At 37.0% G+C, this 24351-nt stretch overlaps 3 protein-coding genes across 5 annotated transcripts; 1 reads left to right on the forward strand and 2 right to left on the reverse strand.

Moving 5' to 3' along the window:
• Positions 1–268: 268 nt before the first annotated feature.
• LOC137031574 (caldesmon-like) lies at positions 269–2473 on the reverse strand. The gene has a single exon (XM_067402610.1). The coding sequence runs from the start codon at positions 2471–2473 to the stop codon at positions 269–271; it is 2205 nt and encodes a 734-aa protein (XP_067258711.1).
• A 1607-nt stretch (positions 2474–4080) lies between these two features.
• On the forward strand, positions 4081–20306 carry rcan1b (regulator of calcineurin 1b). Of its 2 annotated transcripts, none has more exons than XM_067403515.1 (4): positions 4081–4424; positions 15318–15491; positions 16760–16919; positions 18090–20306. In XM_067403515.1, exons 1-4 carry the CDS (start codon positions 4305–4307, stop codon positions 18260–18262), a joined length of 627 nt encoding a protein of 208 aa, XP_067259616.1. In that variant the 5' UTR covers positions 4081–4304; the 3' UTR covers positions 18263–20306. The 2 variants fall into 2 exon arrangements, with proteins under 2 accessions (XP_067259616.1, XP_067259617.1); XM_067403516.1 differs by lacking the exon at positions 4081–4424 and adding an exon at positions 13251–13555.
• Positions 20307–20455: 149 nt separating this feature from the next.
• On the reverse strand, positions 20456–24351 carry LOC137032035 (small integral membrane protein 11-like). Of its 2 annotated transcripts, none has more exons than XM_067403517.1 (3): positions 24222–24351; positions 21877–22093; positions 20456–21799 (listed from the first exon to the last, which is right to left on the reverse strand). In XM_067403517.1, exons 1-2 carry the CDS (start codon positions 24234–24236, stop codon positions 21905–21907), a joined length of 204 nt encoding a protein of 67 aa, XP_067259618.1. In that variant the 5' UTR covers positions 24237–24351; the 3' UTR covers positions 20456–21799; positions 21877–21904. The 2 variants fall into 2 exon arrangements, with proteins under 2 accessions (XP_067259618.1, XP_067259619.1); XM_067403518.1 differs by lacking the exon at positions 24222–24351 and adding an exon at positions 23683–24169.

The following is a 24351-nucleotide window of genomic DNA, read 5'->3' on the forward strand; positions in this document are numbered from 1 at the left end:
ATTTCTCTCAGCGTTTCTACAAAAATCTGAATTTTGTCTGCTTTTTGACATGTCATATGGTATGTAAAATTCTGCCTTCCCTGTAAAATGTACTACAATAATCATAGATAGAAACTAAAACATTTATTGTTACTAAAGTAAAAAGTAAAAGCTTCTGATAGTTTCCAGACTGCATACTGACTACAGCAGGTCTACCGTTTTTGAGTAGAACCTGTGGTTATCATGAGAGTCACAAGAAAACCAACGTGACTCTCATTTCCTTCTAAAACTACAACATGCAAATAGAAATCTTGACCGTCATCTGGCTATAAATAACAATAGAACGTACCTTCACATATAGGGAGATCTGCTGGTCATGAGGATCGCCCTCCCGTTGAGCTGGAGTTGCCATCCTCCTCGGCATTACCAGGGGTTTTATGTCTTCCTGTTGAACTACAGAAGATGGTATCTCAGGGAACCCATTCGCCATGGTGACCTCCAGTCCTTTGGTTTTGATATTCAGTTCACCTTCACTGCCCCCACTCATGGTTCTGATCTGACTGCCGAGTATCTTCGGTGGCTCTTGGAAAGGGGCATCTGAGCTCTCGTTGGCCTTCAACCAGGAAGGTATGGTCACTTTACGCCCCCCCTGGGCTTTCCTCCTTGGCTCATCTTCAATGACAGCCTTGAGCTCTTCTAGCCACTTCTCTGCCCCCGCTTCTATTTTCGTAGGGACTTCTTCCTTGACTTGTCTTGGCTGTTCCTTTGCAGCATCACTTCTCTCTGTGACCTCCAGTTTGTCATTGCCAAGCTGTTTGTCCTTCTTACATTCCCGCTCTTCTATAGGTATTGGCCCTTCTTCATTGACTAGTCTTGGCTCTTCCTTTGCCGCGTCGCCTCCCTCTGCGACCTCCTGTTTGCCATTGCCGAGGTGTTCCTGCTTCTTACATGCCCCCCCTTCTACAGGTATTGGCACTTCTTCATTGACTAGTCTTGGCTGTTCCTTTGAAGCATCGCCTCCCTCTGCGACCTCCTGTTTGTCATTGCCGAGCTGTTCCTGTTTCTTACATGCCCCCCCTTCTATAGGTATTGGCACTTCTTCATTGACTAGTCTTGGCTGTTCCTTTGCCGCGTCACCTCCCTCTGCGACCTCCCGTTTGCCATTGCCGAGCTGTTCCTGTTTCTTACACGCCCCCCCTTCTACAGGTATTGGCACTTCTTCATTGACTAGTCTTGGCTGTTCCTTTGAAGCATCGCCTCCCTCTGCGACCTCCTGTTTGTCATTACCGAGCTGTTCCTGCTTCTTGCACGCCTCCTCTTCTATAATCTCAGGTGCATCATGTGGCTCTTCTACCTCTGTACAGCTTCCCTCCTCTGCTGAAAGCTCCTCCTTCTTGACCTGCTTTGGCTCCTTGGTAATCTCCATGCCTCTTTGAATCCTTTCAATGCTCTCTTCCTCTTTATCAGCTTCTTTATCTCCTCTTGTCTCCTCGGGTCCATTGACAATGGCTGATTGGGTATCCGCCACAATTCTCTCACAGTTCCCTAGATCTGTGTCACCCACCACCTGTTGCATCCACTCTAATCTTTCACATTCTTGCACAATGCTGTCCGCCAACTGATCTGAATTATGGACCATCTCCTCTATCGTTCCACCAAACAGATCAGTTTGAGAAGGTGGTGGTTCTGTTGCAATCCAGTCATTTGCCTTTTCATCTGCTGCTTTGTTAATGGTGGACGTCTCTTCATCATTATTTGTGGCTAAGGCATCTTTGTGCATTGGTTCTCCAATTGCTTTGCAGTCCTGAAATAAAGGCACCTCGGTCATAGGCTTTTCTTTGCCAATGTTATCAAATGTTGCTGGTTCTTCCTCTTCCCCAAGACTCTGAAAGTTTTCTTCTTCACTGGTAGAAACCATTCGTGGCTCTTCATCCACAACGTTTTTTACACCCTCATCATCACAACCTTCTGCCTTTACCTCTTCATGCTCCTCTTCTTGCAAAACTATTTCATTTTTTACTTGCTGCATTTGATCATCTCTGTACTCGATTTCTATTTTCTCTTGAAGGCAACAAGTGACCTCTCTTTCCTCAGAGAGTAGCAGCTCTTGTGTCTCCGTGTTACTTACACTCAAAGTCTGCACTTGTTGTTCATCGCTTTCCTTTTCATCTTCGTACAGTGTTTCCAACTTGTGATCTGCTTGATTCTCGTCCACTTCTTTGAATGCTCCTGCACGCACTTCAGCTTCATTTTGAAGTTTCAAAATGTGTGTTTGCGCTGCTATTGAGAGTTCAGCTAGTAGCTTAGACCTTGTTAGTTTGGCAGTTATGTTCACTTCATCTTCCGTCTCTCCATCCTCTACCTCTTTTGTAGATTTGTTTTGCAGAATCGCTCTCTCTTGGTCCTCCAGGTCTTCCATAATATCCTCTTGCTCTGTTTTATGGACAATCATGTCTGTTGAGGGCATTACATTGTCTTCTCCACCATCGTCCATATACTCATCCACCTCTTCAGCTAGTTCAACCTCATCTTCCTCCTCCTCTTCCTCCCCAGTCCGCCGATCTTCCATCTCCATGCATGATCCTGCAGGACAGTGGATAACAGCTCCATTAGAAATCTCCATGTTGATACTAGTATCACTCTTGGCCTGGGTCATAATTCAAAAGCCAGAAGGGTGTTTAGAGTTCGCTATGACTGTGTAAAACTTGTTGTATAACTAACACACCACAGCTCTTGTGTCTACCTCTCCAGTCTATGTTCTGTAGAGGTAACTAGGACTTACTCTCTCTCCCCCCTTTTTCCTCTCGAGGATTATGGTAAATTTCGGATTCTGATCCCCACATGACTTGCCTGCCCTCTAAAATCCGCTCCAATGGGAGCCTGGTCAGCTCAAGATGATCGGTTTAAGGGTACGGCATGCATTAATTCTCTATCCTGTTTGCTATCTTAATGAAGTAGAATCAAAATGAACTGATTATATATATATATATATATATATATATATATATATATATATATATATATATATATATATATATATATATATATATATATATATATCCTCAAATAAATATGAACTGTACCTGCAGGTAATATAGGCCTACTATTAATTAAGTAAAAGGCTACTTAAATATGCTTAAAGAGAATACTCTTTAATGACAATGTTTCTTAACACACTTTTAAAAAGTGCACTTTCTAATGTCAAATTAAAAGTTTTATTTTAAAGTACATTCAAAATCATTATGTTTTAATAATCTTTTGTCATGCTTTAAAGAACTTTTTACACTTTAATTTAATTGCAAATAACATGCAATTAAGTCTCCAAAAACATTATATATAGTTTGCACTTAAGTATTTTATTTTAAAGTAAATTATTTCAATAATAAGTACTCTTTATTAAAAGTATGCTAAAGTGGATGAATGGGTGGATGGAGGGATGGATGGATGGTTGGATGCATGGATAGATACATAAATAAATCTCATCATATATTTCATTTTATACATTGCATTTCTGTCATAAATCGTAAGAACACGGGGGAAATATATAATTTAGTTACAATTAGAAGGGTGTAGCTCAACAGATTAACTATGAACATGTTCTACTAACCATAAAACCAGTAACACGAGTCTTCATTTCCTGCTTTAGATCTCTCAGTTCAAACTGAAAGATTGTTGCTGTTTTGTATGTAAAGTGTGATTTTGCTGTCTTTAATATCTTCGTACTTAACGCAATGACATTCTGACATTTTTAGTGTAACTTGAGTATCAGAATACTCTTTGGCCACTGTATTTTAAGCAATGCATTCAACGACCACACTGCCATTTGCCTGCATTGCATCAAATCTGACCAAAAGAGGGCAGTCAAAGACCACTTTACAGTGATAATCTTTACCATAACACATTTAAAATCCATGCACTGCACACATTACACAAACCTAACCGTGTCTTCAGTGACTCCCGTGTTTTTGGTTACATTTTGAACGATCTATATCACTGTCACAAATAATACTTGCATCAACCAATGCTTCACAGCGCTCGTGCGTAAGCGGAAACCATGACGTCATATCAGCTGTTTTGGCCCCCAGTGCAGTCTGTCGCAAGTGTAGACGTCATTTTCGTTTCAGGAATACATCACGGTTTTAGTAGTAGCACTATGCATGCACTAGCACTGTAGTGTGTGTCAATTTGACGGTGTGACGCTGCTTCGGAGACGAGAAAGTAGAACGCAGAGCATGGCGCCATGAGCTGAGCGCTGAAACGTTTGTGATCAAAGGCACCCGCATTTGAGATCAAAGGCACCGAACGCCGCGGTTACATCTGTTGCCATGCAGCAGTCAGAGAGCGGCGGAGGGGCGGCGACTTCAGAAGTCCAGCTCAACGACCAACCCAGCGCGCTCATCGCGTGTAAAGTGGCCGAAGAGGTTTTTAATGAGCAGCAGTTAAAGGTAGGCGTGCACGCGCTTTGCATTTACCCCGATTATTACCCGCTTTACCGCAACAGTGGAACCTGATGTCGCGGAAGTGAGAGTGTCACCAAAGCCATATAGAACTAAATTGTTCCTAAAATGGGTCCTAATTCAGTTACTCAAGTGTGACAAGTGGGACATGAGCATTGCACTAAAAATACTATGGTACTACCTTGCTTTGTGGATATGTAGGCCTACCATTTTAGTGCATTTTAGTTACAAAATACATGCCATTCCCAAGTTAAATGTCCAAAACATTGTATTACCATGCAAATACGATTACTGCTATAGTACAGTGTCCAAAAAAACATGTCAGTGCCATGTCCAAGAAAACAAGGTATTGTACATGTCTAAAAACATAGCATTACCATGTTTTTTAGACATTGCACCATAATGGTTTTTGTGTATGTACCATGGTAATATAATGTTTTGGATATTTACCTTGAGGATGGCATGTATTTTGTAACTAAAATGCTCCAAAAAGTACCCTGTTCTTTTCGGACATCCTTATCTATGTTACAACCATAGTATTCTTTGGACATGTTACATAGTACCACAATATTTTTTTGTAAGACTGCACAGATGTTCATTTGAACGAGTCCATGTTCTGCGCAAAACAAATGCGGAATAGCTTTAGGTCTGATGGTGGGCCTTGTGAGTTTATTATAGCAGAAATGCATTGCGATTTCACTTGTCTTGGTCTTATTTTGAAATCCTTGGTTTGCTCCCTCTCAATGCTCATTGATGCCTGTGTGGTCCGATCCAACAGATGAGCTACTGTAGCTCAAATTGCTCAAGAAGTTAATGCTGGGTCTGATTGAAAGGTGTCAGAATACACAGTGCATCAGTTTGTTGAGTATGGAGATGCATAGCCGCAGACCGGTCAGGGCACCGAACGCACCAACAGTGGAGCATCAGAACTGGACCACGGAGCAATGGAAGAAGGTGGCCTGGTCTGATGAATCACGTGGATGGCCGGGTGCGTGTGCGTCACTTACCTGGGGAACACATGGCACCAGGATGCACTATGGGAAGAAGCAGAGCCGGCGGAGGCAGTGTGATGCTTTGGGAAATGTTCTGCTGAGAAACCTTGGGTCCTGCCATCCATGTGGATGTTACTTTGACACGTACCACCTGCCTAAGCATTGTTGCAGACCATGTACACCCTTTCATGGAAACGGTATTCCCTGGTGTCTGTGTCCTATTTCAGCAGGATAATGCTCCTGCCACAAAGCAAAAATGCTTCAGGAATGGTTTGAGGAGCACAACAACGAGTTTGAGGTGTTTACTTGGCCTCCAAATTCCCCAGATCTCAATCCAATCGAGCATCTGTGGGATGTGCTGAACAAACAAGTCCAATCCATGGACCTCGCAACTTACAGGACTTAAAGGATCTGCTGCTAACATCTTGGTGAAGATCCCACAGCACACCTTCAGGGGTCTAGAGGAGTCCATGCCTCGACGGGTCTGTTTTGGCAGCAAAAGGGGACCAACACAATATTAGGAAGGTTGTCATATAATGTTATGCCTATTCGTTGTATATCTTCTACATATACTAAACAAACCATGTGAGACCCGGTGCCACTATATAAGCCACTCTGAATTCATTTTGATATAATATGGTTATAATAAGTGGTGTTACAGACATTATAGAGCAGTATTTCAAGCTAGGTAGTTACATTTTCTTTAGAAAACCTGCCAAAAACTCCCTGCCATTGTGCTTTGCTGTGTTTTGAGTAGTTGCCAATCTGATGGCAATCTGGTGTTTTTGAGTGGTTGCTATGCGGTTTTGATTGGTTGCTTATTGGCACAAATCAAAAGAACCCATCCCAAGTCCTGATGGGAGAAACAAAGCTTTTCAAAATCAATTGCTTTGCAAAATAATCCACTGTTTTGAAGCAAAAGATACACCAAACTCGAGTGATGTCTGCTGGTCAGAAAGGTTCTTAACTGGTCAGAATCTTAACGAAGCAGTGTTTGGAAAGTGCTGGTCTCTAGATCAGGTCCCTTTTTCACATGTTTTATTAGGAAACTACTAGCACACATCTCTTTGACAAGAGGAGATATTCAGTTATGCACTGAAATTTCATATTAAGGGTTAATTCAGGTTTGTTTAAAGTATGTGCAATGATAATTATTATGCTTGACTTGGCAGTTGGTTTTGCTCTGACTTGTTGGTCCATTTTCCAACGTCTCCCTCATTTTCCATTCTAATAATATGACTATTACCCATTGGTGTCTCTCTTTGGTGAGATTGTTTGAAGCTTCCACAAAGCCTTGGCTTATTTTAGCACCACACCTGCTTTACTGCTACAAAAGGACATTCAGTAAGGAACCAAACTCTTGGAAAGATCCTTGACCTCAGCTGCTGACACGGAAAATAAAATAAACCTTTGTTGCTTTGTGTTTTTCCACTTACAGTGAGATCAAAGGTCGATCGCAGTCTTCGCTCATATTTATCCCACTTATAAAGCATTTGTTTTTCTCTGTCGTGCATGACTTTCATATCAGTATTGTTTAAATTTAGGCTTATTATGTAATATTATTTCCAAAGAGATTTATTTTTAGCAGGAACTTGGATTAATTGTGGAATTTGAAACTATCCCATAAGAACAATGGAAAATGTGTTAGCTAAGAAGGCCAGGTGTCTGTCAGACTTACTAAATTATAAATAAACAAACCTTTCTATAAGTCAAAGCACTGTACAGTATTAAAAATCTGATGTGAAGGTGAAGTGTGACATTTTTTTATGTTAAAACTAGAGATGCACCGATGTATCGGCCAATAATCGGTATCGACCGATAAAAGCTATTATTTTGACTATTGGCCATCGGGGCCGATTATATCCCGTAATGCAGCACTGTTTTACATAGTTAAAACAATCATACTAAATACATTTGAAAGTTATGTTATAATGCTACTCTGTGCGTTTGCTCAGTTGTTAGTGTAAGAGGCTTGCAGTAATCTAGATCGATATTAGTCATATTAATAAAAACTAAATGATTGTTGCTAAATGACATGGAATTAATTTTAAAATATATTGTATGATGGAAAAATCTCTCTCTGATTATATGCTAGCCTCTTGACAAAATAGTGTTGTCTCTAAGGCATGGTAAAAACATGGTAATTGTGGTAATTCAAATAAATAAAAAGACATAATATATTAAAGCGTCTTTGGTGTTTCCATGGTTTCTACTAAAGTAAAACTGGAAATCGATGATAATGTGGATAGGATATCATTGACAGGCGACAAAATTACACGGTCCGTGTCCTGCTTAAAATTGCTCTGGATTTCTCTGGATTTAAACATTGTTGGAAACATTTGGTAATGTAAGTACACAAGTCAACAAAATATATAACATTGTTCTAGTGGTTTTTGGATATTATAATCTAAAAATTGTATATTTTGTGCCTTTAACGCAACCTAGCATTAACAGTTACAAAATTGCGATGTAAAGCAGGGTTACGCGTTTTTTCCCAACACCAAACATTATTTTGTAGCACGTCTCCCATCCAATAATCACAAAGAGATTTGTGCTTTGCGATAAGAAACAAAGTCTTATCTTTCAGATTATTTATTTTATCACAAAATTCAAATGATAAATGGCGTTTGACACTTGTGACGTGACCGATCACTTTTTCTTCCACTTTACCACAAGTTACAGCATGATAAAATGTGCATGAACATCAGAAGGTATGTTGAAATATATAGTACAACTTACTGAAATGAATCGTGTCTCTTGTAATCAGGGTTTCAACTGCGAAGTTGTTAATTGCAACCTTTAATATTATAGTAATGTACTAAATGAGAGCGTTTCCTGTAGTTTGCAGCATTAGTTAGGAGAGATTATTTTTTCCCCTTAAGAAAATCAAAATATCGGCAGATATAATTCTCATTAATTCTGTATCTGTAAAACGTTTGCAAAAATGACACACTTCACCTTTAATTTTAGCATTTTTAAATATCTTTTTTTTTTTTCTTAAACTTGAGTAACTAAATCGAAAACATACAGATAAGCACATAATCCTCACATTTAAGAGCGAGCTGGTCATATTTCATCTAAAACAGTGATTTTACAAATTTTACTGTTTTGGTTTGCCACAGTAAAAACAGACTATTTTGTATATGTTTGACATTTTGTACCATGTTTACAGTGTTTCTACAACAAAAGTGAAACGAAGCCGTGTTATGGTTATGCTTGTGTATGAAATACTTGCTGAATTGTCATTATCGTGTGGGTCTGTCATTAAAGGCATCGTTCATCCAGAAATGAAAACTCGCCCTCATATCTTTCCAAACTCATATGGCTTTCTCTCTTCTGCAGAGCACCAAAGAAGGACAAAGATAGTGTGAAATGAATCCATAAGTCTTCTAAAGTGACATGAGCACTATTATCTTGCTACAGCTGCTTTACAGCAGAATTTGAATCTGTCTCATTATTTGATGAAGTTTGCATCGTAATTCTGTTACTTTCCTGTTTGTCATTGTGAATCTGCTTTAAAACAGTTTCTATTGTATAAAGTGCTATAAAAGTAAAGGTGCCGTAAGAAAAACTCTGCAGTAAGAAAAAATCTTACAGACCCCAAACTTTTAAACGACAGTGTGTATGTTATGGTTAAGTGTTAGACATTTCAGGTCACTTTATTCCACCAGCTTGTTTTGAAAGGAACAGCTTCACCTGCTTCAATGTCTCTATGGAAATGTCTGCATGTTTGACGTTTGACCACCAGCAACTTAAATCATCTTAATCATTGTTAAAGAGCCACCAAAACACAGTGCAAGTGAGAATACAGGACCATTCCTCTCCTCTGTGAGAAAGCATGGGGAAATGTTTAAGCTGTTCTGCACTATGGCTGACCGCACATGTGACTCAGCTTCTGTCCCGGGATTGACTCGGTCTCGTATGCATGAGTGCTCGTGCAGCAACGTAAACCTCTTTGTTCTGCATTTTGCCCTCTCTGACACCTTTCGTACCAGGTGTGATGTGAGCTTTGAAGCTAATGCACAGATGGTGTGTTGTTCACCCTATGGCCACATGCGACATGAAATACTTCTTCAGTTGATGCATTTAAACCCGGACAGGATGTAACTACAGTACACAGAATGTATTTAAACATTTAATACAGTAAATAATACAGGATAATAAAAAGTATGCATTATAAATGAGACACATACACATTATACACATATTACAACTATATAAAGTTGCACACGCACCCGGCCATCCACGTGATTCATCAGACCAGTGTCTATGAGGTTGCTAGCATGTTCTGGGTGGTTGCTAGGAGGTTGCTATGCAGTTGCTTGGGAGTTCTAGGTGATTGCTAGGGTGTTCTGGTGGTTACTCTGCAGTTGCTAGGGTGTTCTGGGTTGTTGCTAAGAGGCTGCTATGCAGTTGCTGGGTATTCTGGATGTTGCTAGGGTGTAGCTATGCAGTTACTGGGTGTTTTGGGTGGTTGCTAAGGTGTTCTGGTGGTTGCTAGTTGGTAACTTTGCTGTTGCTAGGATGTTCTGGGTGGTTGCTAGAAGGCTGCTATGCAGATTCTGGGTGTTATGGATGTTGCTAGGGTGTTGCTGTGCAGTTACTGGGTGTTTTAGGTGGTTGCTAGGGTGTTGCTGGGTATTCTGGTGGTTGCTAGTTGGCCAATTTGCTGTTGCTAGGGTGTTCTGGTTGGCTGGTTGGTCATGCAGTTGCTGGGTGTTCTGGATGTTGTTAGGGTGTTGCTATGCAGTTACTGGGTGTTATGGGTGGTTTCTATACAGTTGCTTGCTGTTCTGGTGGTTGCTAGGTCGTTACGCTGCAGTTGCTAGGGTATTCTAGGTGGTTGGTAGGAGGCTTCTATGCAGATTCTGGGTGTTCTGGATGTTGCTAGGGTGTTGCTGTGCAGTTACTGGGTGTTTTGGGTGGTTGCTAGGGTGTTGCTGGGTATTCTGGTGGTTGCTAGTTGGCCAATTTGCTGTTGCTAGGGTGTTCTGGTTGGCTGGTTGGTCATGCAGTTGCTGGGTGTTCTGGATGTTGTTAGGGTGTTGCTATGCAGTTACTGGGTGTTATGGGTGGTTTCTATACAGTTGCTTGCTGTTCTGGTGGTTGCTAGGTCGTTACGCTGCAGTTGCTAGGGTATTCTAGGTGGTTGGTAGGAGGCTTCTATGCAGTTGCTGGGTGTTCTGGATGGTTGCTAGGTGATTACTATGCAGTTGCTGGAGTGTTCTGGGTTGTTGCTAGGGTGTTGCTATGTGGTTGCTAAGGTAATCTGGGTGGTTTTAACGAGAATATCAGTATGTTGGCTTTCTATTGCTGTTATTTAAAGCTCTGACATTTAAAGTAGCTTAAGTGTCCATATACATTTAAGGGGCTACTGTAGATAATATGTAATTCATTCATATGTTACATCATCATACGCTTTTGTGCAGCTGGATATAAATATCCTCCGGGGGCTTATGTGTACCACTGCTTACATATCAGCACAACTCTCCGCTTCTCACCTCCACATGTCTTTGCATAACACCCATCTAGTGTCTGCTTCCCTTTGCATTTTTTCCATCACCTTATTTCGGTTTCATATTTCCATTTTTCCATTGAGTCAGAGATGCACAGTCCTTCCGCAATACACACACAGTGCTTGTACACAAATGAGTGATCAGTGTAATCTTTAAACAAGTAAGACTTGTGGGTTACTGTCTAACCATGCAGTCTTTACCATCAACACATTTACACACACACAAACAAGAATGAGTTCACCACAGTCAGCTTGTTTTTTTGTTTTTCTTTTTTTTTTGTTTTTTTTTTTCTTTTTTGATGTTTGGTGTAAATGGTTCCCACGGTCATTAAAAACCTGGAAATGTGGGTTGTATTCTCCAGGCATGGAATAATCTTGAGAAATGTTAAATGTCATGGAAAGTTTTGTGGAAAGTTGTTCACATAGTGATGTCTGATTTATGAGTCATTTAGGTTCACACAATGAATCATAAGCAAATTGTTATGAATCCAAATGCATGTGGTGGCTAAGGTGTTCTAGGTTATTGCTATGTAGTTGCTAGGTTGATCTGGGTGGTTTCTCGGTAGTTAGTGGTCAGTTCACATACAGAATAGTCAATCATTAGAAAATTGGTATGAATCAAACTGATTAACCAGTATTCTCTATTGACCAGTATTCTCTAAAGCCACATGATGAATCAGTAAGTGGCCTGTCCATTAAACATGACCAATACTTGCAAATAAATGGTCATAAACACAAAGACAAAACACACATGACTAAGGCACCGTTTACACAACACCGTTTTCAATGAAAAACTGACAACTTTTATGTGTTTTGGTCATTCATTTACACGATAACGGTGTATCTCCGTATAAACTACAAAAACGCAAACTTGTGGAAACAGTGACGTCATGTACATGTGTATTTTGTGTTCAGTATATAGGCGCGTAGTTTCTTTACAAAGTCACATCGCCATCTACTGGCCTGGCAGCAGAACACAGCGTTTTTAGTCATTTTGTCATCTGTATGCAAAAAAAACGCAGAGGAAAAACATTTCTGTTTTAAGTGCATCATTTTAATGTAAACGTACCCTAACTAAATAACAGAAAATGTAACACAAAAGACCATACTTTTATTCTACTGAGAAGAAAAATAAGAAGAAACAAAATTATTGAAATAAAATCATCACGCAGGGATCTCTGGGAATGTCTTTTGACTTGATTTTTTCACTTTAAATTATTTGGTAACTCATAGGTTTTACTTGCAAAAAACATAAATTTGACAGTATTTTACAGTAAAATCACATAATGTGACATTAAACAGTTTTTCATTTAGTTTTTCAACATATATATATATAACAATATATATATATGTTAAAGTTACTTACAGGTAACCAATTAACAGATTTTTACATTTTTTTTTTTCTGTAAAAGTTATTACAAAATTTTACTTGGGGCTGCATGATTTTGTGGAAAAAAAACTAAATTTAATTTTTCTGATAAAGATTGTGATTTAAATGCGGTTTAAAACTAATCCAGGTTTGCTTGTTTGTAGGGGTGCAGAATATGACATAGTTGTGTGATTATATATTAATATGGCTTTAAAATACACTAAATACAAAAATTCTAAATAAAAACAAAATAAAAATATTACTTGTGATATTTTACTGTAAAGTAAAAATCAAATATAAGGAAATATTATAATAAAATATAATAATATATTAAAATAATACTATGTATATATACTATATATGATTCATAAACTATAAAATTACTATTCTCTATCTTTTGTGGCTGTCTTAGTTTATTCATTGTCAAATGTTAATCGCAGGGAACCATTAAAGCTTCTTTTTTGTTCATAAGCATTTCTCATTATGAGTATGTGAAGATGGTTGGCACATGTTGTTTTTTGATAATCGCTAAAAAGACATTTTGCAAATTTCTAGTGGGAAGCCATGGTTTAATAGTCTGATTATTGTGAAATAGTTTTGGTGTAAGGTGCAGTCTAGGCATTTCCTGCTTTTTGGACAAAATCTGCAAACAAACAGGATGTCATATTGTAAAATCATGATGTTAGAAAGTGCTTAAATGACTTCGATATGGTGGGATGGAAAGGTGAGAGACAATAGGATTGCCAAAGGCCAACATGGAAATAGGCTGAAGGGAGAGAATGAGGATGTTGGACTGAGTGATGTCATGAGTTTCCAGTTCCTCATTAGGATTAGTCAGCAGCAAGGAATGAGAGACGGACAGAGAGAAATGAAAGGAGGAGCTGAAGGTTAGAAAGGTAGAGAGAGAGAGAGAGAGAGGCGGTCCTCAACAGTATGAGCTGGACTATAAGCAGCAGCAGATAAACCCGCCGGTAAAGCCGTGACCTCAGAGCACTGCTAGAAACTTCTGCTGGCACGTGCGGCGGAGTGGCTTTTCTCAGATGCATTTCATCTGGAACAGACTCTAAACATTTAGGTCTTATTTTGGAAATCCCAATAGAGGCAGGTGAAAATCTGCATTTTGCATGTAATTTGCTCATTCTTCTAAAACTGAATTATGCATCTTAAGACTACAAAGTGCAACAACTTCTGCCTGGTGGCCACACCAGTGGATGATGACATATTCAGTCGGACACAGATTCGGGTAAGATTGGTCGTGTCATTTGGACGTTTAGATTGCATTTCTCTTTCACAAGGTTCTGCTGCTAATTTTGCATTAAACTAATCTTTTTTGCATTGTGTTTTTGTTTTTATATTTGGTCTCCCACAAGCTTAAAGATTTGGTTTAGTTTGTTACTTAAATTAACCTGGTCGTGTTAATCTGCTGCTCTTCACTGATGATCCACAGCTCTTATTTTCCCTGCTCTCCTGTTTTCGATGCCCTGTTTGGTTTAGATACTAGCTTCAACAATGGGGTTAGAGGCTTGTAGCTTGAAACGGAATCTTTTGTTTACATATTTAGAGTTTTGGGTTAATACTAAAATATTTTATTTATTTATTTATTTAATATAATTTCATACTTTTATCCAGCTATGCATTAAATTGATACATTTGGTGTGTTCTTTTGAATTTAATACTAATCCTGAAAAGATGAACCACGGTTTCCACAAACATATGAAGCAGCACAATATATTTTCAACATATTAAAATGATTTCTGAAGGATCATGTAACACTGAAGACTGGAGTAATGATGCTGAAAATTCAGCTTTGCATCAAACAAATACATTATTTTACAACAAATTCACATAGAAGACAGCTATTTTAAATTGTAATAATATTTCCTAATTTTCCTTTATTTTTGGTCAAATAAATGCAGTCTTGGTGAGCAGAAGAGGCTTCTTTTAAAAACATTAAAAATCTTACCCACCCCAAACCTTTGAACAACAGTCTATGTTGGACCTCATTCATGAAACTCCAGCAGAATGAATTTCTATCTAAAACATTCTTTGAGACCAATAATTAAACCCTCCTCACACTGAATGTGTTGCACACATGATATAATACAAAGAAAAGAGAAACACATCCTGAAAACTGCTGTAGCTAGCAGGAAAATCCAATATTTGGAAACATTATTTATTGAATCTTGAAATAAATGGATTGCCAATATTTGGAAACGCATCATTTGAATCTTGTAATAAATGGACTTTCAATATTTGGGAAGGTTACTCACTGAATCTTGAAATAAATGGATTGCCAATATTTGGAAATGTGAATCATTTGAATCTTGAAATAAATGGATTGCCAATATTTGGAAACACATCATTTGAATCTTGAAATAAATGGATTTCCAATATTTGGGAAAGTTACTCACTGAATCTTGAAATAAATGGATTTCCAATATTTGGGAAGGTTACTCACTGAATCTTGAAATAAATGGATTGCCAATATTTGGAAACACATCATTTGAATCTTGTAATAAATGGACTTTCAATATTTGGGAAGGTTACTCACTGAATCTTGAAATAAATGGATTGCCAATATTTGGAAATGTGAATCATTTGAATCTTGAAATAAATGGATTTCCAATATTTGGGAAGGCTACTCACTGAATCTTGAAATAAATGGATTGCCAATATTTGGAAACGTGAATCTTTTGAATCTTGAAATAAATGGATTTCCAATATTTGGAAACATTACTCACTGGATCATGAAATAAATGGATTTCCAATATTTGGAAACGTGAATCTTTTGAATCTTGAAATACATTTCTTGCATTCTAACGCATTCTAACGCAAATAATTTTCGTTCTACTCATTTTAATGATTGAGGCCCATAGGTTCTTTGTTTTTCTTTCATATATGAGGTTCGCAACCCTCTTGCGATATGTTTTTCATTGAGGAAATTATACTGTTTATGATTGTCCAGTTATTTGACACTTTTTTTTCCTCTTGTTTTGCTTTATTAGGAGCAGTTTGAGGCTTTGTTCCGCGCGTTTGATCCAGGCACATCGTTCCAGTTCTTCAAAAGCTTCAGACGGGTTCGGATCAACTTCACCGATGCTTTAGCAGCAGCCGAGGCCCGAGTCAAACTCCATAAGAGTGACTTCAATGGAAAGGAGATGCGTCTGTATTTCGCTCAGGTAATAACCCTTACAAAGAAGTACTATGGTGATGGCATCAGATTATTTCCATATTTTTTTATACCGTAGTGTTATAGAGCTGCACGATTAATCATTAAAAGATCGCAATCTCGATTCAAACACCTATGTGATCTCATTCCTAAATGATGATTCACCCGTGTCTATTAAACCTTTGACAAAATCACACCAGAACGTTCCTTACTAATCTATGTTGCCACTACCGCTGAGCCAGAGAGAGCCGTTGTCATGTATAGGTATGAAACAGCTTCACAAACAGTCTTTTTAACCATACAGTATCATTATTTCTGTGTTACAAATATTCATATTATCACAGAAGTACTGGGACAAAAGTTTATAGTTTGGATATAAACACAGAAGCGAAAATAGAGTAAATCACCCTTTTAAAAGTAACTTGACGCTTCAAATAAAAATTGTATCAATTACACCGTTACAACAGTAGATGGTGACAAGTCACTACTAAAAAATGTATTTGTCATTGAATCATTCATTCAAGAGATTCATTCAAAAACACTGATTTATCCAGCAATGAAAAAAGGGAAGTCTTTATGAGTGAGTCATTGAATCATTCACTCAATTTTTTTTTTTTTTAAATAATTATTTCCAATTAATTATATATTTTTAAATTGATATTTTGTCTGAACCTCTAGCAGATTTAATTAATTATAAAGTCTTATGAACAAAGATCATCTTAACTGTTAACACATGGGTGAAAGTAACAATTGCTTTTGCAGAAAGCATAAACTTTTTGCTCAAATGACCTTAAAATACAAAGTAAAGGGATATTTTTAAAGGGATATTAGGGATATTAAAGATCCATTATCAAAAGCACAAACTTACAATAACATCTGAAAAAGTTATAATAACTGGAAACAGTTTGTGAAATTAAAACTATTAAATAAAAAATGAAAATGTATTTGGAGATAAAGACATCATACTAATAATTAATTGTAATAAAACAATACTAATAATAGTTTTAAATTCATTGCCCCCATTCAATAACAAGTAAGTTTTATAGAATAAAATGCATAGAAATGCCCTGGTAACCTGGTTTAGCTTTGTGGATTCCTGTAGCTCAAACAGTAACACATGACACTAGCAACACCAAGGTCACTGGTTCCATTCCCAGGAAATGCATGAACTGATAAAAGTTATATCTGTAATCCAGTGTAAATCACTATAGATAAATGCATAAATGTAAATGCAAATATGTTTAAACTCTCTCCTTTTCTTTCTCTTTTCCTGTACAGTCGGTACATATCGGCAGTCCTCGCCTTGAGCCTCCTAAACCAGAGAAGCAGTTCCTCATCTCCCCACCGGCATCGCCCCCTGTAGGCTGGGCGCAGTCGCAGGATGCTATGCCCGTCCTCAACTACGACCTGCTGTGTGCTGTGTCTAAACTAGGACCAGGTATAACCTATTTACCTCTTTTCCATGGTATACTTTGAGACTGAGCGCTGCACTGTATATCTCAACTACATATGCGGCATATACACTACCGTTCAAGAAATTAATACTTTTATTGAGCAAAGATGCACTAAATTGATCAAAAGTGACAGTAAAGACATTTATAATGTTACAAAAGATTTCTGTTTCAAATAAATTCTGCTCTTTTGAAGTTTCTATTCATTAAGTAATCCAGAAAAATAAGTAGTGTCACGGTTTCCACAAATATATGGAACTGTTTTCAACATTGATGATAATCAGAAATGTTTCTTGAGCAGCAAATCAGCATATTAGAATGATTTCTGGTGGATCATGTGACACTGAAGACTGGAGTAATGATGCGGAAAATTAAGCTTTGATCACTGGATATAAATTACAGTTTACAATATATTAACATAAAAAACAGCTATTTCACAATTTTTACTGCATATTTTGATCAAATAAATGCAGCACAGCAAAATTATATTTGCTGTTTTTCTTTAAAAAGGACCTATAATGCCCCTTTTACAAAATGTAATATAAGTCTCTGGTGTCTCCAGAATGTATCTGTGAAGTTTCAGCTCAAAATCCCCCACAGATCATTTATTATAGCTTGTCAAATTTGCCCCTATTTGGGTGTGAGCAAAAACATGCCGTTTTTGTGCGTGTCCCTTTAAATGCAAATGAGCTGCTGCTCCCGCCCCCTTTCCAGAAGAGGGCGGAGCTTTAACAGCTCAACAACAACAAAGCTGGAGAATCTCACGCAGCCAGAATGAGGATTGTCAGTAACGGTGTTCAGCCTTACATTGTTCAAACCGGAGTCGGAGTGATGGAGAGACTCAGGAAGAAGTTACAACTTTTAGACGTTTCTGAATGGTTAGTGGATAAATTGATGTAGTTGCTGTGGAGTTGTGCCGTAATCTTTTGTGCAAATCCAGTGTTGAATTGACCCTCGTTTGTGAAGCAGTCCGGCGTAAAATGACGGCAACTCTTCCGTTTCTCTAAAGCAGCCCAACATGGCCTCGCCCACTTTAAAACATGTTCTCGCGGGTGGGGTTTATGTAAATTTTAGGGTTAGTGATGTCACTAACTCGGGAAGAAGCTTGTTGTAGAAAGATAGGTCCTCTTTAACTTGACACTTACTTGTATTTGCAGGTGAGCAGTACGAGATCCACACTGGAACCACCAACACTCCCAGCGTCATCGTGCACGTGTGCGAGGACGAAATCTCCGAGGACGAGGAGGAAGCAGCAGAGAGCGGCAAACGCGCACGACCCAAGATCATCCAGACCCGTCGCCCAGACTATGTCCCGTCCGTTAACCAGTGAGCGGAACATTCTGGGCCGTTTCATCTTCGCGACCAACACGGGAATAACTAGGAAACATGCAGTCATGCAGTTTGTCATCCTCACCACCGGGGGTGGTGGTGAGCGTCAAATCCTCTTCCTAGTTAGCGAGGGAGTCGACCATGCTCATAATCTCGCGTTTCATTTCTTAACATCCATCTCTGATGGAGTCAGGGACTTGGGAGAGTTTCTCTCGTATTATGAATGTCATTATTTGCTTGACGTCACAACTGTGTATTTTAATAAACCGAGAGAAAAGCGAAGGGAAAGTGCGAGACTGCATCTGATATATACGGAAAACGTTTTTGTGTTGCACAAACAAACGTGTCTGAATTGTGTGTCGTTCGGGGCCACTAACATGTACTCGTCGTCATTATCATGTATCGTCTCTACGTTTAGTCAGTTAAGCACTCGTACAGTCTTTGAAAAGTCATTATTATTGTTGCTGAAGTTCTTTGCGAGCTCCTCCAAGTATTATGCACTTTAAAAATAGAGCCTTATAATGTGGTAAACTGACAACAACATGAAGTACTTGTCTTTGTATATAGAGCGCAACTGTGACCGCCGACTTTTTCCGCCTTGGTATCGCGAGTATTTTCCCATTCATTTTCTCCATCAATCACAAGCAAAAAGGTATTTTGAACATTGGTAAAAATGAAGACACTTGTACTAATCTGTTATGAGGGAATGAATCATTGTGAATGTATGGAAGGAAAAAACTATGAGATTGGAGGTAAAATTATATGTCGATGCTTTGTGTTCTCTAACAAATTTTTAGCGTTCCCCTGAGAAACTTTGTGTTCGTTTGCAAAGTTTTCAAACACAAAGTTTCTTGGGGGAAAGCAACACTTTTGTGATCGAATGCAAAAGCTTTGAGAAATTGAGAAATCAATTTTTCCTTTTGATTTATAAGAGGTCATTGTACTATAAGAAACTGTGTTAATTCTAATTCCTAATCTGATATTAATGATTCATGTACAGTCAGATGTTCTTTGTCTGTGTGTCAGTAAATCAAACCAATGACTTAACGGTCAACTTCACGTTGTTTCTCTTAGTAGGATGAAAATAATCTGTTATTTAAACATGATTAAATTATAAATCGAAAGCGATCAAAGAACGCTCCCTTTACAGTCACTGGAGCTGTCAATCAAAAGCACAAGTTTATCAGTGATTGAATTCTGGACTCGCGCCAAAACTCTCGTTTTATTCAACGAATCTCTTAGTTACATCGCGTTTGCACTGTTGGTTATGAGGAAAGCATTTGTTAGTGTGCAGAAATTGAGTTGGAATGACGAGATCACTGCTTTCATGAGCTCAACAACATGACTGTGATCGACTACATGTTCATCACTACAACCTTTCATGCCACAATCTAAATATAACGCCATAGATATAAATGTAATGCTATAATAATCAAGACTTTTCACAATTAGTTAACCTTGAGAGCTCTAATAGTAGTTTTCGAGAGAAGTATTTCAAATGAAAAGATGTCAGCCAATCACAGCAGTGGGCGTTTCCACTGAAGTCTCACAGCAGACACGCCCCTTAAAACGGAGCGTTCAAATCAGAGGGTTGGAAAAATGCCTTTTATTTCTAAATTATGATCATTTTTGATGTAAAAATCATACTAACAGTGTAAGTGCACCCCAGGAAACATTATAAAACAATAAAACGACGCAGTTCATGACCCCTTTAAAGTTAAATAAAATATTGACTGTCAAAATAAACTGAAATAAAATTAAATATTGACTATAAATCATTGGCTGCATGTATAAATGAAATGAAATCAAATCAAATATATTTATGTAAGTTGTTTTGAGTGTAGGAGGCAATTCGCAGAGAGAGCGGTTGATTTTAAATGGTTTTGTATTGATTCCAATTTCCATAAAACTCTTGATTGGTGAATATCTGTTCAGCTAGTGCAAAATTCAGCTCTTTAATTGAATTTAAAAAATAAAAAATAAAACCACTGACTATAAAAACATTTATCATAACAACCACTATGGAGAAAATGAATGTGATTTTACTGTTGCGCTCTTCGACCTGTCAAATGAACCGCTCTGTTGTGCTCTACTGTCTTTGGAGATATTTTCCTCTTTTCCATTACTGTAGGAGACGTTCTAATGTCATCCAGTGATTTTAAGCAACTATAACATACTGTGTATATTTGATGTGTTTGAATGTAGCCAATATCTTAAAAAAAAAAAAAAAAAAAAAAAAAAGCTTCAGGATTTCTATCAACAATTAAATCTTATTCATTAGGTAGCAAGAATATGGAGGGAGGAAAAGCATTTACCTTTAATAAAACTATCTTGACCAAAGAACGGAATCTGATGTTTATTTCTGTCCAGGCTTTGACAGCAGAAGATGGTTGTCATATACAGCAGCTGATAGATATGCACTAAAATCATTTAGATGCGTGTAAACTCTTGCATTCGTCATATTCATTCAACAAACTTGTACACCTAAACCACAGCAGATGTGTCTGATTTGTCAAAGGACTAAAGACCAATCAAATATAGTATGCAAATACAGTGGGATATCTTCCAAATGGGATATTTTATGATTTCTAATTTTTTTAAGCATAATGTTGATATGAACCAAACGAATCTACATATTCACAGTCGCTCTGTGTCGATGGCTGTTGCTTATTTTCTGCATGATAATGCAGGATCAGCAGCTTAAGAATGATCTGCTTCGTAATTAAAATTGCTTTTGAATGACGTCAGGACAGCAAAATACATCAGGCAGGGATGCTGTAAACTTTCTAGAGTTACTTCTGAATTTGCTTAAAAATTTAAACACTCTTATAAAAGGAAATCCTGTCTCTGCCTGATATTTCACCCCAAATCAAAGAAAGATATTTATAATATGTAAAGATATAAAGTTTCAAGATATTTGCATTGTGACATTAACATATTATAATTAACATGATACTTGTCAAATAATCATAAGATGCAGATAGATAGATAAATAGATAATCTCAAACATGTTTTCTTTTATATTAAGTGTCATTTATAGCAGGTGTTTTTCCAGAAAGCGATGTGTGTGTGTATTAGTTAACAGGTCGATGTAACCTTGTCCTGGTCATATTTCAGTGTTGCAGCTCTCAGTCGATTCATTTCACAATAGGCTTTTAACAGCGCCACCTGCTGGTGAGACTTTGATACATGCAACTTTTTATGTAACGCACGTGCATAACAGAAAAAAAAAAAATCTCATTAAGTCTTTTACCTGGTTTATTAGGCTCAAAATGCTTTATATTACACCTGCCACGAGCGGTTTGCATTTACAGCAAAGGATGATAAGGTTTTATTCTTAATCATAAATTCTGAGCTATTTGAGCTAAATTATGAACACACAGCAAGGATGGATATACATACAAAATTTTATTTACAAACGTCAGAGATGATAAATAAAAACTGTGTATAAAAACAAGACTTGTGCAGCAATCCATGTTGTAAACAGCAGACAGAAGTTCAACAGCTGAATCCACAACAGGCCAATCAAACGTCACTCCTGCAACACGAACACAGCGTTAAAGAGAGACCCTCGATTACTGCGCTCACGTGTGCGTTTCACCATCATTTCATCACCTGTTTTTCTCCTCACGAGTCCCACATGTCAGTCGTCCTTCTTGTTCTCGATGAGCTCCTGCGTTTGCTGTGCGAGTTTCTTCTTCATCTCCATCTGCTGTTTCAGAGCAGCGTCTGCTTTCCTGCTCTGATAGATCTTTGCTCCAGCGAACGCCAAACACAGCAGCAGCGTCTTCGCCGCCAGGATGTACAGCAGCAACGGCACATTGTCCAAAGCCTGAGAACACAATTACACACACCGTTATGACAAGAAGCACACAAGAAACCCCTTTAACATGATAAACCTTACATGCACACATCATATAATTATGACGACTATCAAATTATATTAACTCAATATGCAATCTCATTGAAAAAATTGTGTAAGAAGATACTGTTTGGTGCAGTGTTGTAATTATATACTATTAAAAACATAGCTGAAATTGACTAAAATGAGTATTAAGTTGAGTTTAAGTATTAAAATTACTAAATAAGAATATTAAAAAAAAGTGACAAAAAGCAGATAACCACTAAACTATTGTATCTCAATATTTTGAATCAGCTTTAGTTTATAAATACTAATAGAATTTCTCTATTATGCATATGCACATAAAATTACTAAAACAATATAAACAAATTTATAAATTATATAATTATAATATATATATATATAATTAAATATAAAACGTTTTAATTTTAGTAATTTTATGTGCATCTGCAGAGAAATATTATACAATATTTAGTTTTATCAGTATTTTAGTATTATTTATAAACTAAACCTGATCCAAAATATTAAGAAATACTACAATAGTGAAAGTTTTTATTTTATATTTATATATTTTTATTTTTCTCATTTTATAGTTTATGTAATATATATTATAAGATTTTATTTGAAAAAATACTATAAATACCATACTTTTTAATATATATATATATATATATATATATATATATATATATATATTATATATTATATATATATATATATATATATATATATATATTATATATATATATATATATATATATATATATATATATATATAAAAAAAAAGGAAAAAATAATATAAAAACTTAAACTTTCACTATTGTAGTATTTCTTAATATTTTGGATCAGCTTTAGTTTATAAATAATACTAAAATACTACGAATAATAAAACTAAATATTGTATAATATTTCTCTGATGCAGATGCACATAACATTACTTGAACTAAAAATCTTAAATTTTAAGTCTTAATACAATACCATAATAGTTTATAAATAATGAAGTGATGAATGATATGTGATAAATGTTTTAAAATATTGGACAAAAAAATCATATAAGTTTGTTTACTTTTATGACAAAATTATAATAAAGTGAACAGAGGTGGATTTAAAATAATTTCAGTTCTGTAGTTTTTTTGTTTGTTTTTTGCTAAAAATTAAAGGCTTGTAATTTCTTTGGTAACTTTCTCCAAACGTACAAAGCAAAAATCAAACAATATGTTTACTTGTGAATACTGTCGTTTCCTCAATAATCCTTAATTTCACTTTCCATCCCGTTTGTCCTTTTTAAAGACCCTCCTCCCAAAAAAAAACAAACCTCCAGGAAGTGACATCAAATCAACAGCTGCACAAACATCAGCGTATCTTAGTGTTTTTGTGGTGTCAAGTTGATGTCCTCATGTAAGATAGTTAGAAATATGTTTTCATTTCTTGACATTATTAATTATAACGTAACTTGCATTATAAACTTGAAATTCTTCAGTCGGACCAGATCATATTTCACAAGCATGTTTATTATTGTTGTTATTAAAGTTTAAGAAGTACTGCAATACTATGATTACCATGGTGAAGGTTTGTAAAGGCAGTCTATGGACATGAGGAACTGTATAAGCATTGTCACTTCACAGCTGAGACTGACAGAAGACCTTCCCCCACATCAGCGCAGTTCAGTGGGTTATAGAAGGTTATAGAAGTGTCTGTGGCCTGAGAGTGTTTCTGCATGACAAGAGCAGCTGAAGCACTGGAGGATCAGATAGTGTCCGGAGCAAAAGCACTGTTGTTTTAAGAAATGCACCATCATACTGAACACAATATCAGCTTTCTGAAGGTTTACTGTGGCAATAACATGCATTTAGACAAGGACCATTGTACTAACTTTACCATTATGTAATTCTAAGTGGTACACATACAATCTAACTATTATATTATTATTATAAACAATTATATATTATGTTCTTAAAAACGTAGTATATCCAGAGTACACGCTCAAAACACTATAGTAATACCATGGTACTTATTGTTAGACTGTATTACAAACGAAGTAAGAAAAAGTTGGCATAATATTATTTTGAGATATATCATAATAACTGCATGCTCTTACCCGCCAGTTGATCATGATGATTTCTTCTGTCGAGTGAAGGTAAATCTGAACTCAGCTCGAGCTGCTTCTATTTAATCTCCACAAGAGACGGTGAAATGACCTCTGGAGGCGTGTCCACATCACACGAACC

Source organism: Chanodichthys erythropterus, chromosome 12 (genome assembly GCF_024489055.1).
Source record: "Chanodichthys erythropterus isolate Z2021 chromosome 12, ASM2448905v1, whole genome shotgun sequence".
In the NCBI taxonomy this organism is placed as follows: Eukaryota; Metazoa; Chordata; class Actinopteri; order Cypriniformes; family Xenocyprididae; genus Chanodichthys; species Chanodichthys erythropterus.